General features: G+C 60.5%; 1 protein-coding gene across 2 annotated transcripts in view; it reads right to left on the reverse strand.

The window, feature by feature from the left end:
• The window catches only part of DCTN1 (dynactin subunit 1), a 39,184-nt gene extending 29,345 nt beyond the window's left edge, over positions 1-9,839 (reverse strand). The window contains exons 1-4 of one of the 2 annotated variants that reach the window (XM_079534711.1): positions 9,597-9,839; positions 5,254-5,332; positions 3,207-3,238; positions 865-885 (exon numbers count right to left, since the gene is read on the reverse strand). In XM_079534711.1, coding sequence (XP_079390837.1) covers positions 865-885; positions 3,207-3,238; positions 5,254-5,332; positions 9,597-9,824 — 360 coding nt within the window. In that variant the 5' untranslated portion in view covers positions 9,825-9,839. The remainder of the gene's footprint in view (positions 1-864; positions 886-3,206; positions 3,239-5,253; positions 5,333-9,596) is intronic. The other variant, XM_079534712.1, reaches the window with a different exon arrangement.
• Positions 9,840-19,178: the final 9,339 nt, after the last annotated feature.

Below are 19,178 nucleotides of genomic sequence, written 5' to 3' on the forward strand. Positions count from 1 at the left end.
GGGGGCTGCAAGGTAAAGGAACAAAGCAGCCACACGGAGCACTGGGTCGTCTTCCCAACGACGGAGGCACGAGCGGCTGTGTGAGGACAAGCCGCACGCAAACCAGCGTGGCAAGAACTGAGACTGCAGGCACAGGGAATGCATGCAGGGCATTCCTGCCATGCCTTCCTGTCCCAGACCTGAGGGAAAGCAGCTGGAAGCACAAAAGGAGCAGCCGACGTCACCGCCGGGCAGAGGACCGCGCAGGTACGGCTCCACTGCTTGCACCGGGCTGTGCCCAGCCCTGAGAACTGGCTCTTCCCTCCTTCCATGGCAAACAAACCTACCCCTAAGCAGCCCGTAGGGAACTACCACCCCTCCTTGTAGGAAATGACCCGTCCCTCCCTCGCCCCATGCAGCCATAGCCGAGCCTGGCGGTACTGCGGGTGTCGGGCGCTGCACACAGGTGGGCTGCAGTCCTTACCTTGGGGGAGGCACAGCCCCAGCAGGGCAGCCCCGCACGTGGCAGTGACCCATCCCAGCTCACCGCAGCGCGGCTCCCGGCCCAGCTCTCACCTTTTGCCACTTCCCAACAGCTCTCGCCCCACCGGAGCGCAGCTACGCATCGCCGCCGCTCTGCAGCGCGGCGCAGCCTCGCATTGCCCACAGCAGCGCTGTGCAGGCCCAGGAAGGCACGCAGCAGCCCTGTGGCTGCACGTCTGGGCACCACGCTGACCTCCCCTGCGTGGGGAGAGGCGCTGGGCTGGGGGGGGGGGGCATGCAATGAGCAGACATGCAGCCGGAGATGGAGTGGGAGGGCTGGGATGCACCCGAGGCGATGCATGCAGCTGGGATGGAACACACAGACTGTCAAAAACGCACCACCTTTTTGGGTTTGGCTCCACGCTGCATGAGGAGGAAATAAAAGGTTGAGAGTTAGAGCTCAGGGTATCGGATGGCGGCAGGAAGAACCGCTCCCTGTTCAGCCACCGCCGCCATCAGAGCTGGGTGTGCATTCACCGGGCTGCAAGGCCACGTACAACCAGAAAGAGAAATGCATTCGGACCGATCTAAACCAACGTGTGGAGCCTTAACAGAGGAAAGCAGGCAATGGAGCGTGCTTTCGACCCCTCAGCACACGCCGGTGCCACTGACCTGGCTTCCAAACTGGGCTGACGCAGCAGTTTGGGCTCAGGCCGCGCTGGAAGGAACGCACAGCCGCAGCCTCCAGCACTGCACCAGCACGGCTGGGGGTCCCCAGCAGCCCAGCTCCGTCCCCAGCCCACACAGAGCCCTGGCACAGCCCCCACGCTGCCCACACTCCCACCCTCTGGACCCCACAGACTCAGAGCCACAAGGATCAATGCTCTCACTGCAGCAGGGAGCGCCCCCCTCCCCTACAGAACGGCTGCTCCCACTGCAACGGACATCACTGCTCCTCGCCATCGAAAGGGAAATTCTGGAACGCCCACAATGAAAAGCGGGGCAGGAGGAAAAGAGAAGCAACTCCAACTCTTTCACCCCAGCAAGGAGCAGTGGGTTGAAGCAGCCCTAAGCTCTGCATTCAGGAACTCCCAGCCTGGTGGCTCTTCCAGCAAGCCTCTGCTCCCCAGCAAAGCCCACATCCTGCGCCGCGATGCCCCTTCCCTGACAGCAGCAGGAAGCCGCCCCTGCTCCATGCACTGCACCTTCACTGCGGGAGAGCAATCCTGCACAGGGGGCCCTGAGTCCCGGGGCCGCAGAGCTTCTGTGCTGCACCCATCTCTAGCATCAGTCTCTTAGGAAATGGGGCTCTGTCACCACAGCTGAAGGAGTGCTGGGACAACGCTGTGACAGCAGTGCTGCTGGAGCCACGAGTCGCAGCTGATGGTTCCTATGGGCCCCATCCCATGGGATGCACAAACTCAGGCCGCCCCAGGAGCCACGGCACTGAGCTCAGGGTGTAGGGAGGCGGTGGGAGCAGGGCCGTGTGCCACCAGGCAGGGCAGCGTGAGGGTGCAGATGTCAGCAGGCTGTGCGGTGTGAGCCCAGGGCTGGGCGCTGCAGGGTTGGGAACGCGGCCCTGAGGCACCGGGAACCAGAGCTGCTGTCAGGGATGTGGTGTGAAGGGCCATTGGGGCAGAGAGGCTGCCGTCAGGGGGTGCAACACCAACAGCATCCCCAGAGCAGCAGCGCCAAGCGGCTCCAGGAGGAGCAGTGTGGCAGCACCAACCCTAATTCACTATCAGAGCCTCAGGAAGGTAAGGGAGCCGTCAGGGGGCAGCGGCCACGGCCCCACAGCGCAGAGCCCCGGAGCCCCATCCTCCCGTTCCTCCAGCTGTGTGTTCAGTGCAGTGCACAGCTGAAGCCAGAAACTGAGATGCCTCACATCACAAGTGGGGAACACGGGGCAACGAGGGGCCACCAGCACAGAGGCTGCAGCCAACAGGCGGATGCTGACACGGCAGCAGGAGGCCAAGCGGCGCTCGGCACCCTGTGAAATGAAATGCCCCCAGCCCTCAATGGAAGGCAGGAAGGGGTTCCCCCACCCCATGCTCCTGGAACCCATGGGGCTCAGAGCAGTGAGCATCAAGATGGGGACCCACTCCGATTCCTGCTGCCCTGAGATGCGGCAGCCACGGATGCAACCCAGCCACAACGCCTCAAGCGCTGGGATTCCTGACCACGACATCCAGAAGCACATGCAGGTTCCTCCGCGAGCCCCACGCGCACAGCAGTGAGCTGCTTTCAGCTCCTCCAAGGCCACACTGCTCCCGCAGGGGTGGCTGTTTGTTTTCCCTGTCTTTAAGGAGCACAGGCACAAAGCACACGGGCTGTGCGTGCAGCAGTGCTGCTGAGCTTGGACCAGTGAGAGCAGCGCAGACAACGGCGCTGGGAATCTGCTTCTCTGCACCTGACTGGTTCCTTGTCATTAACCAAAACTCTTTGCTTGGCACCTCGCTTCTCAGGGGTTTGAGAAGCGCACTCTGCCGCTGGCATTCTCACTACAGTGAGCGCGGCTCGGTGCTGCAAAAGGCCAAAAAGAGGGAGGCAGGAGGAAAGCTGCCCTTCCAGCAGGTTTTGTGGGGGTGCATCTGCCTGCTGCTCCTGGAGCTCTCACAGAGGTGACAGATGGTCATGAAAGTAAACCCAGATGAATGGAACGTGCAGATCTGCCTCTCCACTGCCCCGTGCTGCGCAAGGAGCCGGAGGCAGCGGCTCACAGCGTGGGGTCAGTCAGCACTCACCAGTTTGCTGCCTTTGGCGGCGTCCAGGGAATCTGCAAAGGGAAAGAGAAACAAATCTGTCAGCGTTGGCCCAGAGGAGCCGGTTTCTGTACACAGAAAGGACCCAGCACGTGTTTGTGGCAGGTTGAAGCAGAGAGCGAGGAGCTGTGGATAAATAAAGCAGGAAATGGGGCTGCGATGGGGCAAAGGTGTGGAGGCAGAGGGACTCCCAGCAGAGCTGCAGGCACCGCCTGGGGGAAAAGCCACAGTGGCAACACAGCTCAGGGAGTGCCAGGCCCTGCAGCGTGGCCTCTGGGAGCGCACAGCAAAGCAGCACACCGACCTCTGGGCTGCGGGATGAACCACAGCACAGCTCTGCCCCAGGACAACCAGAGCCACACACACTGAGCAGAGCCAGCTCCCACCTGCCAGGCAGCAAATCCACAGCGCAGAAGAGCTGTGAAGACGTCTGCTGCCCAACGCCCCCCCTCCAGGTGCTGACAGGACAGGATGCCAGCTGGAATGGAGCTCTGCAGCCCCCAGGAGGCCACATCCCTGCGCTCAGCATTGCTGCTCTCTGCACCAGCGCTGTGTGCAGCTCCTGCTGCCGTGTGAGCATGGAGAGGTGCCTGCAGTGGGCTGCCCAGTCCCAGCCCTGCTGCAGTGCAGCTGCTCGGCGGGCACAGAGCTGCATGCAGGGCCAGGCAACCTGCACAGGTACTGCAGAGCTGCAGCAACGGCGCTGCCATTTCCATGGCAACTCCTGCAAGCACCGGCACCTCCTGCATGGCTCTTCCTGCCTCCACCTCCTGCCTCCACCTCCTGCCTCCACCTCCTGCCTCCTCCTCCTGCCTCCACCTCCTGCCTCCACCTCCTGCCTCCTCCTCCTGCCTCCACCTCCTGCCTCCTCCTCCTGCCTCCTCCTCCTGCCTGCCTCCTCCTGCCTCCACCTCCTGCCTCCACCTCCTGCCTCCTCCTCCAGCCTCCACCTCCTGCCTCCACCTCCTGCCTCCTCCTCCTGCCTCCTCCTCCTGCCTCCACCTCCTGCCTGCCACCATCCCCATCACCCACCGCTCCGTGCTGCAGCACTGAGGGCTGAGAGCAGCACTGCTGCAGAGTGCTGGGCAGCACAGCTCCATCCACACGGCGTTATTGAATCAGGGGTGAGGATGGAAGCAGGTGGCTGCAGGAGGGGGCAGCAGCACTGCCTGCAGTGACAACAACCCAGGCTGGCAGCTCTTCCCAGAGGAGTGCCATCCCTGATACAGGCCAGTGCCAACTCCTCCCTACAGACTCACAGTGTGCAGACCTAAGGAGAAGTGGGGAAATTCCTTGTACTGGGTGCTGAATACCAACTGGGAGTAAGAAAAACTGCGCTTTTACCTGGGAAGTCTGATCCCAGAGTGAAAAGATTGTACAGGTGCATATTATATACATTTCCATTTCCAACCCATCACCAACCCCTGCTGCCGTGGGGCTCAATAACAGCCTCACGTTGTGCTGGGGGGCTCGGCTGGGAGATTAGGAGCAATTTCATTTTGGAAAGAGGGGGTTGAAGCACCAGGGAGCGGGGGATCACCGAGCTGGGAGGAGCCCCAGAGCTGTGGAGAGGTGGCACCTGGGGCAGTGGGCACAGTGGGATGCGGATCCTGGGGGGCTCCTCCAACCCTGAGCTGAACAGTGGCTTTATTTGCCAAGCAAAGGGAAATTTCAGTTTCCAGAAGCCATGAGAGGGGGAAAAAAAACCAAAGGAAGCAACCCCACTTGGAACCAGTCTATGTTCACCAAACAGACAGAACCCCTCAGTCAGCACACGCTGCCCGCAGGCTGTCCGGGGTGGGAAACCGTCAGAGCTCTTTTCTAGCATCCCCAAACGCAGCACCAAACAATGGCTCAACAAAAACAGCGGCTCAGAGGAAGGGAAGCTTGGCCAGAGGGGACAACGGCCCCGAGCACCAGCAGGAGGCTGCAGGTGGGAGGCTTTGGGAAGCAGGCCCAAAGGCACCGCAGCCGAGCCGCCCAGCGCCGCACAGCCAGCTCCCAGCCGCCCCCAGGCCCGGCGCCTCACCTCGCTTGGGGACTTTCAGCGCGGCCGACTCCGGGGTCTCTGGGGACGTGGTGTCAGCTCCATCTTCAAACACCTGGATCTGGAAAAGGGTTGATGACATTGAGTGCCAAAGCCGCGGGCGGGCGCCGTGCGCTCAGCGCTGCAGCGGGCTGCACGGTTCTGCAGCAGGTTTGTGTCTGAATCCATTGAGGTCTCAGAGCACCGGCAGCCAGGGGGGGCTTTGGGGTCCCCAGTGGAAGCTGCAGGCTGTGCTGCGAAGGCTGAAGCACAGACACGTCTGAGCTGGAAGGAAGAGCAAACCACCCACAGGCCGCCAGCTGTGGTTTGTTGCTGGGGAAGGAGCCCCGGTGCCAGCAGTGCGCTCCTGGGAGAGATCACACAGCTTGTCCATGGGATCAGGCCCAGCCAGCAGGGGTTCATGAGAGGCAGGTCGTGTTTGACCAACCTCATCTCCTTCTACGACTGGGTGAGCAGACTGGTCGATGAGGGAAAGGCAGTTGATGTATCTACCTGGACTTCAGCACAGCCTTTGACACGGTCTCACACAGTGTCCAGCTGTGGAAACTGGCTGCCCGTGGCTTGGACAGTTTTACCCTGTGTTGGATAAGGAACTGGCTGAGGGCCGTGCTCAATGGGTGGTGGACAATGCAGTGAAGTCCAGCTGGAGGCCTGTTACAAGTGGTGTCCCCCAGGGGTCGGTGCTGGGCCCATCCTGTTTAATGTCTTCATTGACGACTGAGATGAAGGGATTGAGGGCACCCTGAGTAAGTTTGCAGATGACACCAAGTTGGGAGGTGGTGTGGATCTGCCTGAGGGCAGGGAGGCCCTGCAGAGGGATCTAGATAAGCTGGATGGCTGGGCTGAGATGAATGGGATGAGGTTTAACAAGGCCAGGTGTCGGGTCCTGCACTTTGGCCACAATAACCCCATGCAGCGTTACAGGCTGGGGGATGAGAGATAGGATGATTGTGAAGAGGAAAGAGAGCTGGGGGTGTTGGTTGGTGCTGGGCTGAACACGAGCCCACAGTGTGCCCAGGTGGCCAAGAGGGCCAGCGGCATCCTGGCCTGCATTAGAAATGGTGTGGCCAGCAGGAGCAGGGAGGTGAGCATCCCCTGTACTCAGCACTGGTGAGGCCGCACCTCGAGTGCTGCATTCAGTTTGGGCTCCTCACTGCAGGAAAGACATTGAGGCCCTGGAGCGTGTGCAGAGAAGGGCAATGAAATGGGGAGGGGTCTGGAGCACAGGGCTGATGAGGAGCTGGGATTGTTCAGTGTGGAGAAGAGGAGCTCAGGGGAGACCTCACTGCACTCTACAACCTCCTGAAGGGAGGCTGTGGTGCAAAAGGCTCTGGCCTCTTCTCCCAGGCAAATAGTAGGACCCGAGGAAACGGCCAGAAGTTGTACCAGAGGAGGTTTAGGTTGGATATTAGGAGAAACTTTTTCTCTCAGAGGGTGGTCAGGCACTGCAATGGCTGCACAGGGAGGTGGTGTCGCCGTCCCTGGTGGTGTTCAAGAGGCGCCTGGATGGGAGCTATGAGAGATAGCTTAGTGCTTGTGGCACTGATAGGAATGGGAGGGGGGTTGGACTGGATGACCTTGCAGGTCGTTTCCAACCTTGTGATTCAGTGATTCTGTGTGCTCCCAAACGGACAGAAGGACGGAGATGGCGGCACAGGAATCACAGCAGCCCCACCAGTGCTGAACACACTGAAACCGCAGTGCCCACAATGGGAAAAGCGAAAGGCTTCCCTCACGGCCGCGCTGCGAGCGTGCTTCAAACTCAGGCACCATCAGCTGAGCCACCTCGTGAGGCACCATTTTGCACGGCCACACGATGACGACGCAGCTGAGCAGCACCCCTGAGGTTCCCCCAGCGGCGCATTTCTGGAGATGAAACCTAACTGTAAATCAGAAGACCTGGAACGCCACGAGGCCTCATCCATGTCTGTGTTACGGGGACAGCAGGAGGACGGGGGAGGTGGCACCGCTCCAGGGCTCCCCACAGCCCTCTGTGCCACAGCACGGCGCTGAGGAGCGACGTCACCTCGTGGTGCTGCCGGAAATGGTGATGGAGGAGAGCTGCCTGCACACAGCACGTGGTGAAGCTCCTGCCCACGGCACACGGACAGCAAAAGCTCAGCAGCTCAACCCAACTGGTGGATCGCTTTTACTGTAAGGTGAGCAGCGCTTAGGGGGAGTTCTCTGACCGATTTCCAGGCACCCAGCCCTGGCAGCTCAGGGGCAGCGTGCAGCAGGCAGGCTGGTACTGTGCATTACAGAGGTGGTGTACTCCCAGGGTGGTGCTCAATGGCTCGGCGTGCAGATGGAGATGGGTGACAGCGGTGTCCCTCAGGGCTCAGCGCTGGGACCGGTGCTCTTCAATATCTTCATCGTGGCACTGGCGGTGGGACCAAAGGCACCCCAGCAGTCTGTGGGTGAGCCAAGCTCGGGGGGCAATGTTTTGTTCAACATCTTCATCAATGACCTTGATGAGGGGATAATGGCCACCCTCAGCAAGTTTGCTGATGATACAAAGTTGGGAGGATTGGCTGACACGCCTGAAGGCTGTGTTGCCATTCAGCAAGACCTGGATAGGCTGAAGAGCTGGGCAGAAAAAAACTGGATGAGGTTTAACAAAAGCAAGTGTAGAGTCTTGCATCTGGGGAGGAATAATGGCATGCACCAGTACAGGTTGGGGGATGAGCTGCTGGAGGGGAGCTCTGCGGAAAGGGACCTGGGTGTCCTGGTGGACGACAGGTTGGCCATGAGCCAGCAGTGTGCCCTTGTAGCCAAAAAGGCCAATGGCATCCTGGGCTGCATTGCACAGAGTGTGGCCAGCAGGTGGAGGGAGGTGATCCTCCCCCTCTGCTCTGCCCTGGTGAGGCCTCATCTGGAGCACTGCGTCCAGTTCTGGGCTCCCCAGTACAAAACAGACAGGGATCTCTTGGGAAGAGTCCAGTGGAGGGCCGCAAAAATGGTGAAGGGCCTGGAGCATCTCTGCTATGAGGAAAGGCTGAGTGAGCTGTGTCTGTTCAGCCTTGAGAAGAGAAGACTGAGAGGGGACCTGATCCAGGTCTATAAATATCTAAGGTGTGGGGGGCAGAATGGCGAGGCCGGACTGTTTTCAGTGGGGAGTGGAGACAGGACGAGGGGAAACGGCCGGAAACTGCAGCATAGGAAGTTGTGCACCAATGTGCGCAAGAACTTCTGTACAGTGAGGTGACGGAGCACTGGAACAGGCTGCACAGGGAGGTGGTGGAGTCTCCTGCTCTGGAGATGTTCAAGACCTGCCTGGATGCTGACCTGTGCGACCTGCTGTAGGGAACCTGCTTTGGCAGGGGGTTGGACTCAATGATCTCTGGAGCTCCATTCCAACCCCTACAATTCTGTGATTCTGTGATTCTGTGATTCTGGGGCAGTGGGCACCCCAGGGACTGCATGTCATTGGAGCTGAAGCTCATTGAAGCTGAGCGGGGAACCTCATGAGATCCAGCAAAGCCGAGTGCAAGGGCTGCACCTGGGTCAAGGCAACCCCTGCCAGGGGGTCAGGGCAAGCTGGGGATTGCGGGGACGGAGTTTGGTGTGCTGAGATGGACCTGGGGTATTGGTGGATGGCAGCTGGACAGGAGGCAGCAGTGCACCCTCACTGCCCTGAAGCCAACTGTGCCCAGGGCTGCATCCAAAGCAGCATGGCCTGCGGGTCGGGGAGGGGGTTTGCCTCTCTGCTCTGCACTGGGAGGCCTCACCCAAAGCACCATGTATGGATGTGGGGTCCTCAGCACAGGAAAGACACAGACCTGATGGAGTGAGTCCAGAGGAGGGCCACAAGAATGATCCGACGGATGGAAAACAAAGAGAGGCTGAGAACTGGAGTTACCAGCTGGAGAGGAAAAGGCCCCAGGGAGAGCTGGGAGCAGCCTTCAATATCTAAAGAGGTCGTGAGAAGGGAGGGGACAGACTCCAGAGCAGGGTCTGTACGATAGGACGGGGGGAAATGGTTTCAGACTGGAATAGACTCAGGCTGGGTGTAAGGAAAGTCTTTTACAGTGGGGTGGCAAGGCACTGGCTGCACAGAGAGGCAGCGGCGCTGCAGAGCCAGGCGTCAGGGGATGCGGCCCTGAGCGCTGCTGGAGCTGCGGGTGTCCCTCGCTGCAGGCAGTGGGACCAGATGGCCCTTAGGGTCCCTCCCAGCTCAAAGCACTCCGTGTTCTGTGCAGGCCCAGAGGCTGGGGGTGAAGGACGGGCATTTCCTCCCCCAGCACCGGGTGCAGAGCCACGTTCCTGTGTGGGGCCGGGCAGCCCCCGAGCCCAGCAGGCAGAGGCCATCGCAGAGTGACGAGTACCTGTGACTGCCGCACGAAGATGCCATGGTTCTCCTCGCAGGTGAAGTATTTCCTGCCCTGCACGGTGCCGTCATTCTTGCCCTTGGCTTCGTCCAAGATGACCCCGACCCATTTGCCCGTGGCAAACAGGGTGGCCCCGACGTAGGCTACGGTCCCACGGTGCCCCTTCCCGATGACCTCCACCCTGGAGCCCACCTTCAGGGGTTTGCCGCTCGTTTCCGTGCTCATCCTGGGGCCGGCGCTGGATGCCTGCGGGCAGAGGGAAAGGCAGCATTACCTATGGGGGTGGGAACAGGGGGAAAGGCATGGAGGAGGGCCAGGGGCTGTGGGACGTCCTTCCTTCTGCTGCAGCTGCCCCAGGAGCCAGGCAGCAGGAGCGCTGCCTGCTGCTCAGCACACAGCAGCACGCCAGCACACAGCCCCTGTTTGGGGAGGCTTTGGAGGACTGCGGGGCAGCTGTGGCACAAGATGAGCTCGGCAGCAGACGTGGCTGCGAGTCTGTGCCTTATTGACCAGGTTATGAACGATGCTGACCATCTTCAGAGCACGGATAAGAGAGCAGCTCAGTCGGAGCTTGAGACCCTCGGTGTCACTTCCAATAGCAATCGCTCACATTAAGTGCAATTCAGGGAAGGGGGGAGCAGACACGCATCGGGATCTTCTCCCCCTCCTGCCTGAGGAAATCAGATGAGATTAAGCCTGCTTTGCCACACAGCTACGCTGACTACCCCTCGTAGTTGCTGAGGCGCTGCTGTGCCGATCGCCTCTGCACAAACCCAGCTCTTGAAAGGCACTCAGCACAGGGCCCTCTGCAGCTCAAACACAGCCGAAATCATCTGCACCACCAGAGCAAAGCACAGCGTTATGCAAATCTACTGCAGATCTCTCGAGCCGTCTGAAACAACTGCCAGCTCAGGTACTGCTCCCTTCCAAAGATGCATCGCCAGGGTTCCAGCACTTTCCTTCGGAACGGAGACGGGGTGCTGCAGCTCTGCTGCGCGGGGAGAGCGTGAGAGGAGCTGAAAAACAGCAGAACAGGGCACAGAGGCTGCAGGACAGCCCTACAGAACAGGGGAGAGAGGCTGCAGGACAGCCCTGCAAAACAGGGCACAGAGGCTGCAGGACAGCCCTGCAAAACAGGGCACAGAGGCTGCAGGACAGCCCTGCAGAACAGGGCACAGAGGCTGCAGGACAGCCCTGCAGAACAGGGCACAGAGGCTGCAGGACAGCCCTACAGAACAGGGGAGAGAGGCTGCAGGACAACCCTGCAAAACAGGGCAGAGAGGCTGCAGGACAGCCCTGCAGAACAGGGCACAGAGGCTGCAGGACAGCCCTGCAGGAAAGCAGCTCTCCCACCACACCTGACTGCCCGAGGTGTGGGGCAGATGTGAGGAGGAAATGCTTCATGGTGAGGCCCTGGCACTGCCTGGAGCTGTGGGTGCCCCATCCCTGGTGCTACCGAGGCCGTGGATGGGCCCTGAGCCGCAGGGGCACCCAGCATGCAGAAGGTCTGGGGTTGGGGGGCTCCTTCCAGAGCAACCAGGAACTGGTTCTACAGTTTTTGATCATTAAGGTCCCTTACAACCAACCGTGCCATGCTTCTGTGGTTCTCTGACCCTTAATGTCCATTGCAACCCAACCAGGAACTGGTTCCACGGTTCTCTGATCCTTAATGTCCATTCCAACCCAACCAGGAACTGGTTCCACGGTTCTCTGATCCTTAATGTCCATTCCAACCCAACCAGGAACTGGTTCCATGGTTCTCTGACTCTTAATGTCCATTGCAACCCAACCATGAACTGGTTCCACAGTTCTCTGATCCTTAATGTCCATTCCAGCCCAACCATGAACTGGTTCCACGGTTCTCTGATCCTTAATGTCCATTCCAACCCAACCATGAACTGGTTCCACGGTTCTCTGATCCTTAATGTCCATTCCAGCCCAACCATGAACTGGTTCCATGGTTCTCTGACCCTTAATGTCCATTCCAGCCCAACCATGAACTGGTTCCATGGTTCTCTGACCCTTAATGTCCATTCCAACCCAACCAGGAACTGGTTCCATGGTTCTCTGATCCTTAATGTCCATTCCAGCCCAACCATGAACTGGTTCCATGGTTCTCTGACCCTTAATGTCCATTCCAACCCAACCAGGAACTGGTTCCATGGTTCTCTGATCCTTAATGTCCATTCCAGCCCAACCATGAACTGGTTCCACAGTTCTCTGATCCTTAAGGTCCATTCCAACCCAACCATGAACTGGTTCCACGGTTCTCTGATCCTTAATGTCCATTCCAACCCAACCATGAACTGGTTTCATGGTTCTCTGACCCTTAATGTCCATTCCAGCCCAACCATGAACTGGTTCCATGGTTCTCTGATCCTTAAGGTTCCTTCCAGCCCAACCATGAACTGGTTCCACGGTTCTCTGATCCTTAAGGTCCCTTCCAGCCCAACCACGCCATGGTTCCATAGTTCTCTGATCCTTAATGTCCATTCCAACCCAACCATGAACTGGTTTCATGGTTCTCTGACCCTTAATGTCCATTCCAGCCCAACCATGAACTGGTTCCATGGTTCTCTGATCCTTAAGGTCCCTTCCAGCCCAACCACGCCATGGTTCCATGGTTCTCTGATCCTCAGAGATCAGACTCTCAGAGCTGTGGTGCTGGCAGCAGCCCCCTCGCAGCTCCTCTGCTCTCCCCCAGCCCAGCCCCACACGGGCAGAGCCTGCCCCACAGTGCAGTCCACCTGCAGATCCACCCCAGGCACCACAGCACCTCCTACAGAACCTTCTGTCCCCATCCCCTTCCTGGCCTCACACCCTCAGTCTCACGGCTCATTCTCCACCTGAGCCATTAGATGCTATAATTAAGGCAGCAGCCAATTAATAACACATGGGCACGCACCCAAGCAGACGAGTTAACATCTCTCTCACATCTATGATCGGTGCCGAAAAACGGAGCGCAATTAAGCCCGACAAAAGGAGAGCTGCGTATTTTCAGTCTCCAACACAAAAGCGCCGTAATTTCGTCAATCTACCAACTCAGGTTTGGTCAGAAAAAGAAAAAGCAGCCCGACAGGAAGCTGCCTGCCCCAGCCGTGCAGCACCGAGCGGAGGGGAGGCACAGAGGGCTGGGGCCGGGCTCTGCAGGGCGGCGGGCAGGGGCTGCAGGCCGGGGAGCTGGAAGCGCCGTGCTGAGGGGGCACGGAGCACAGGGGGCTGCGGGGTCTCCTTTCTGCAGGCACCTAAAGGGACTCTTTGTGTGGGGAACGGAGCGGCGGTGGGACCGGGGGAGCTGCGGAGGTCCCTGGCAGCCCCTCCAGCTGTGCGATGGAAGAGGATGGGGAGCGCAGGGCTGAGGCAGCTCCAGCAGAGCCTCGCACAACAGCGGAGCCAAGTGGCGCAAGGCGAAACCCAGGGACACCTCGTGCCCTCAGGGGAGGCCAGGAGGGACCCCTGGCTGGGACATGGGGCAACAGGAAGAGCAGCGGCGCTGCCCCAAACGCTGCCTCTCAGCAACACGCCGCTTCCTCGCTTTTACCCCATCCAGAGAACGGCCTGGACTTACAAACCGCTGCCTTTTGAAAGATGCTCGTTAGCAGCCCCTGGAGAACAGATGTCATTCCAAGGGACTCGAGCTGTGTTATCAGTGCTCTGTCCCAGCAGAACCGCAGTGCTGGGCTGCCCAGCATTGGGGACCCAGCAGAGTGGGGCAGGTTGGACCCTGCAGCCCAGCACGCGCTGCCCACAACACCCAGCTGGTTCTGAGCACCTCCAGAGGAGGACACCCCGCACCCAGCGCACCCCAGGGCTCCGTCCCCTCACCCTGAGGCTTTTTCTCCTGTGCAGCAGTTTGCAGCACCCCCAGGAGCCCCGCAGCGCCAACGCAGTGACTGCGCCTCAAAGCGTCGCTCGCAGCACAGATCCGAAGCTCTGGGCAGGAGGCTGCGCTCCTGTGACGAGAGGCACAGCTGTGGGTTAAAACGCCACTGGCCTCAGAGCAAGGTGTGACCCAAGGCCGTCACAAGAGGGAACGGACCACAGGGAAGTGCTCGCGCTCAGCCCCGCTGCGCCAGGGCACAGAGCTGCACGTGGCACGGGGCGGACGGCCCCACGCTGCCCATTCCCAGCCGCGACCAGAGCAAATCACAGGGGACAGAGCTGCGCTCCGCAGGCAGCACCCAGCACTGCTCTCAGGGCAGAGCCGGCAACCTTGGTCCGAAACGTCACCTCCTCACCCCGCTGCCCGGCAACACGGGGACGTTGGGTGGTGACAAACCTGCGGGGCCGAGCGGCACCCATCGCTGGGAGCTCACCTTCCCAGCCCGCGGCAGCGCAGGCGAAGGCAGCTTCCTGGCCTCGGAGCATCAGCTGCCACACACGGCCTTCGCCTCCCGCTCACCTGGCGCTCAGCAGAGCCTGCAGCCCCGCTGCTCAGCCCAGGCACTGGGACGCGGCGGCAGTGCAGCACGATGGAGGCCCAGCTGGGGCCGGACCGCAGCACCAGGACTGGCCCGTGCCGTGCTGCCCGCACTGGGCTCAGCGTGGCACAGCGGAGCCCGGCGGAGGCCTGCAGGCATTCGGGAGCTCAGCGCCTCGCCACGCAGCCCGGGAGATCGGCACAGAGGAGAAAAACAGCGACGCAGGAAGGAAAACAAGGCGGAACCTTTGTGCCCAGCCGTTCCGCCACGCGGAGCTCGCTGACGGCTCTGCGCATCGCCCTGATAATTACCAGCACAGAAAGACTCATTTAACGCCAACGGACGCAGCGGGCGGCACCGTTCAGCCACTCCAGCATCCTCGCAGGCGCTGCCGGCCGCGGGGGCACCAGGCTCAGGGCGCAGCCCAGCACAGCAGCACGGCAGCCCAGCAGCTCGCTCCTCCGGCACTGCGGCTCCCGCAGCGCAGCCAGGAGTTTGTCCCTAAGTTCCCTCCCCCGACTCACCCGGCCGTGCGGGTGCCTCTTGCTCTGGGCCATGCCGCCGTCGCCCTTTATCCCGACGAGGTGTTTATTATTCCTCGGTAGCGGCTCGGCTCATGGCTGGCAGCGGCACGGCGCGGGCTCTCGGGCTGCGGCCGATCTCCTCGGGCCCGGCGGCGTTCAGCCGGGCGGCAGCGAGAGGGCAGAGCCGCGTTCCGGCAGAGGATGCTCCGACACGGGGCCGCAGGAATCCAGCCCAGCTGACGGAGCTGCGTACTGCGCTCCCACTCAGCGCCGCAGCGCGGCCCGCTGGGTCCTAACGCCGCCGGCCGGGCCGCCGCTGCAGCGCGCGGGGCGAACCCCGGCCGCAAAGCCGCGCACCCTCCGCTCTGCGAGCGAAGCCATCGCTCCGGCGGCGAGGCGTGGGGTTGCGGACAAGCTGTGCCGCTCCCCCGGCGCCCCGCAGCTCGCGCAGCTCCGAAGCCCGGCCGACGGCGGCGCCCACCGGCAGCGGGGTCCCGGCTGGGCGAGGGGAGCCCACCGTGACGGCTGGGCGCACCGACGAACCACGGCAAGCGCGGCGCCCCTCATCTCCCGCACGGCCGCGGCCAACTTCTGAACGTTGTACGAAGGGCCGACGAGAAGCCGAACTCTGCGCCACGTGCGGCGCTGCCCCGCGCTCAGCTGGGGTCTGTTTAGCAAGGAGAGGCCGGGCAGGAAGGAGCCCGGAGCAGCGCTGGGGCTGCGACAAACTGCAGCCACTGGGGCAAAGCACAGCGACAGCTCCGTCTGGAAGCAGAGCCGAAATGGAGTTTGTGGAATCACGGAATGGCCCGGGTTGCAAAGGGCCGCAGTGCTCATCTCGTTCCAACCCTGCTGTGTGCGGGGTCACCAGGGACACACAGGGACACGTAGATCCCCATAGAGACCCACAGACACCCACAGAGACCCCAAGGGATCAATAGAGACACACAGATCCCTATGGAGACTCACACAGACTCACAGGGACCCACAGATCCCCCGTAGGGTTGCATAGAGACCCACAGAATCACAGAACGGCCTGGGTTGCAAAGGCCCACAGCGCTCACCTCACTGCAACCCCCTGCTGTGTGCAGGGTCCCCCAACCAGCAGAGCCACATCCAGCCTGGCCTCCAACGCCTGCAGGGCTGTGAGTTGGCCTCACACAGGGAGATGCTCAGGTTGGAGATCAGAGCAGCTGGTTCTCCTGTAGAGCAGTCAGGCACCAACGTGGGCTGGGGGTCACCGTCCCAGGGCTGCGGAGGACCACAGATGTGGCTCTGCTGGCAGTGAGGATCCAGCCCTGGAGATTCCATCATGCAGCTCCGAATGACCACTGTGTGCAGGAGCTGCCATGAAAGGAAGCCACAACCTGTCCGCCACCTCCCCCCCCCCTCACATCCGAGCTGAAGGTGCTTTTCCTCTCCACACTCTGTTCTAAAGGCGCTGCTTGCAAACACGCACAGAAATCCATCACAAAAAGTTACCAAAGGCCAACAAAAATGCAGCATCGCTGCCCTCCCCTCTTTGCCGTTGGCTCCAGGTGAGACCTGGGACGTTGGACACAAAAACCAGCGTTGCAGCGAGCGCTGAAGCCATGCCTGCACATCAGTGCCAACCCCACATTCACACCAAGCCTGAAACAACATGATGTGTAAAACAAGGGCAGAAGGGCCCAGGAAGGACAGCAGTGGCAACTGTAAGCCTTCACCTCCGCACAACAGCTGCAAAACAGCTCGCAAGAAAGAGCAAGAGCCCCAATTTGGGCTCCCTGAGCCCAGGTTACGCAGAGGCAAAAGCTCCAGCACTCACTGCTCAGCACAGCACGGCACAGCGGCACCTGCAGGGGACAACCACCACTCCAGCAGCGCCGCCCTCTGCTTTCTGCTCCCATTTGCAACGAGGATTTTGGATACGAACCGAACTTGGACCAAAAGATGAGAAGCCAACATGGGGCAGCGTTTTATTGGTGGGCCAAAGCTGCGTTCCAGGAGCGCCTACCTGTGCTGAGAGGCGGCTGGAGCTGCGCTGCGCTGCGGCTCAGGAGCGTGGCAGCACAGGGCAGCGCAGGGCAGCACAGCGCATGCTTCACCACTGCGGCCTGCGGGCTGCCAGCAATCCTCGTTCACCTGCAAAAGAGGGAGAGATGTCACAGGAGCTCCTCACAGAGCTCTGGGTCGTGGCAGCAGCGCTGGGCCCTGCCCTTCCTTAGGGGTACGGCAGCACCAGGCTGAGGAGCACAGAGCACAAACCCACCGTTCGGCCGCGACCTGGGACAAGAAGCAGCAGCTCACAGAATCACAGAATCACCCGGGTTGGAAGGGACCCCAAGGATCACGTAGTTCCAACCCCCTGCCCAGCAGGGCCACCCAACATCCACATGTAGATCAGGTTGCCCAGGACCCTGTCCAACCTGGCCTTGAACACGTCCAAGGACGGGGCATCCACCACCTCCCTGGGCAGCCCGTTCCAGGGCCCAACGCCTCTCCTTGTAAAGAACTTCCCCCTAACATCCAACCCAAATCTTCCCTCCTTCCACTTGGATCCATTTCCCCTCGTCCTGCTATTGTCAGCCCTTGTGAAGATAGATCCCATACACCCCATGGGCCCCATAGACCCCCATTCACCCCCATAGATCCCCAGAGACCCAACAGACCCCATAGACCCCCATAGACCTCATTGAACCCCATAGGCCCCCATAGAACCCTATACACCCCATAGACCCCCATAAACCCCCATAGAACCTCATAGATCCCCATAGACTCCCATGGACCCCCATAGATCCCATAGACCCCATAAACCCGCATAGAACTCCATACACCCCCATAGAACCCCATAGACCCCCATAGAACCCTATACACCCCATAGAACCCATAGACCCCTTAGATCCCATAGACCCCCATAGAACCTCATAGAACCCCATAGAACCCTATACACCCCATAGAACCCATAGACCCCATAGATCCCATAGACCCTCATAGAACCCCATAGACTCCCATGGACCCCATAGACTAGACCCCCATAAACCCCATACACCCCATAGACCCCCATAGATCCCATAGACCCCATAAACCCGCATAGAACTCCATACACCCCCATAGAACCCCATAGACCCCCACAGAACTCCATAGCCCCCATAGACCCCCATCCACCCCATCCACCCCCATAGACCCCCACAGACCCCATAGACCCCCATAGAACTCCATACACCCCATAGGCCCCATGGGCAGCCCGTTCCAGGGCCCAACCCCTCTCCTTGTAAAGAACTTCCCCCTAACATCCAACCCAAATCTTCCCTCCTTCCACTTGGATCCATTTCCCCTCGTCCTGCTATTGTCAGCCCTTGTGCAGAGTTGACTCCCCTCCTGGCTGTAGGTTCCCTTCAGCTATTGATAGGCTGCCATGAGGTCACCCCGAAGCTCAGACACGACCTGGAGCAGCTCACAGCCACCAGAACCCCTGCTGTTATCCACACAGAGCTGAACTCATCCTAACACCGTTCTGTCCTCACAGAGCTGCTCTGGCAAAGCTTTCTGATAGGCAGGACAAGGGGAATGGTTTTAAAGTGAGCCAGCGGAGTTTAGGTTGGATATCAGGAGGAGGTTTTTCACACACAGGGTGGTGGGGCACTGTTACAGGTTGCCCAAGGAGGCTGGGGATGCAACAGGATTCAAGGCCAGGCTGGATGAGGCTCTGGGCAGCCTGGGCTGCTGGTTGACCTGCACGCAGCGGGGGTTGGAGCTGGATGAGCGCTGTGCTCCTTTGCAACCCAGGCCGTTCTACGGCTCTACAGGGGGTTTCCTCTTCCTGCACCCTTCTGTTCAGAACAGGGATCCCAAGGGCAGCACTTCAGGGCTCTGCCTTTATGGTGTCCCTGTACAAAACCCCAAAGGCGCTGAGTGCAGGACTGTGAATTGAGCTCTCAGCCATGCACGCTCACTGCTGAGCCAGCCTGGGCTCCCGCTGTCCCGAATGCCTGCACTCTGTCTGCTCTGCAGCTGCACTCCTCCCTGAGCTCAGCACCCCACAGCAGCTCCCCACAGGACAGGACGGGCACAGCTCTGCCCCGGGACGCCACCAGACCCACAGATGCTCTGCAGCTCCGACCCCAGCACTGCAGACGGAAGGACAGCCACGCTTCTGCGTCCCGTACATCCAGACCATCAAACACCTTCATTAATGCTCTCACTGGCAACGGCATCCCATACAGAAAGGCAGCAAGGAGAAGTTTCCGGAGCCCACGTCACCTCAACCCAGCAGAGCCGTGAGCAGCTCAGCCCCCAGCGCAGCTCCAGGCTTTAGGACCCTGCAGGCGGCTCTGTGAGCCTGCGCCGTGCTCGGCTGCAGCACAACTCCAGCACAGCCCAGCAGCGCCGCAACAAAGCCGGGGCACAACAGCAGCACAGCAGCACAGCAGCACAGCAGCACAGCAGCACAGCAGCACAGCAGCACAGCAGCACAGCAGCACAGCAGCACAGCAGCACAGCAGCACAGCAGCACAGCAGCACAGCAGCACAGCAGCACAGCAGCACAGCAGCACAGCTCTGCGCCTCCCAGCGCACGGGGGAGGCCTTCCTGCAGCCGAAAGCAAACCATGGGGGCCGCAGCCATGCGGCACAGCAGCACGGAGCGCAGGACG

The sequence above is a fragment of the Tetrao urogallus genome (genome assembly GCF_951394365.1).
Source record: "Tetrao urogallus genome assembly, chromosome: 4".
Classification (NCBI taxonomy): Eukaryota; Metazoa; Chordata; class Aves; order Galliformes; family Phasianidae; genus Tetrao; species Tetrao urogallus.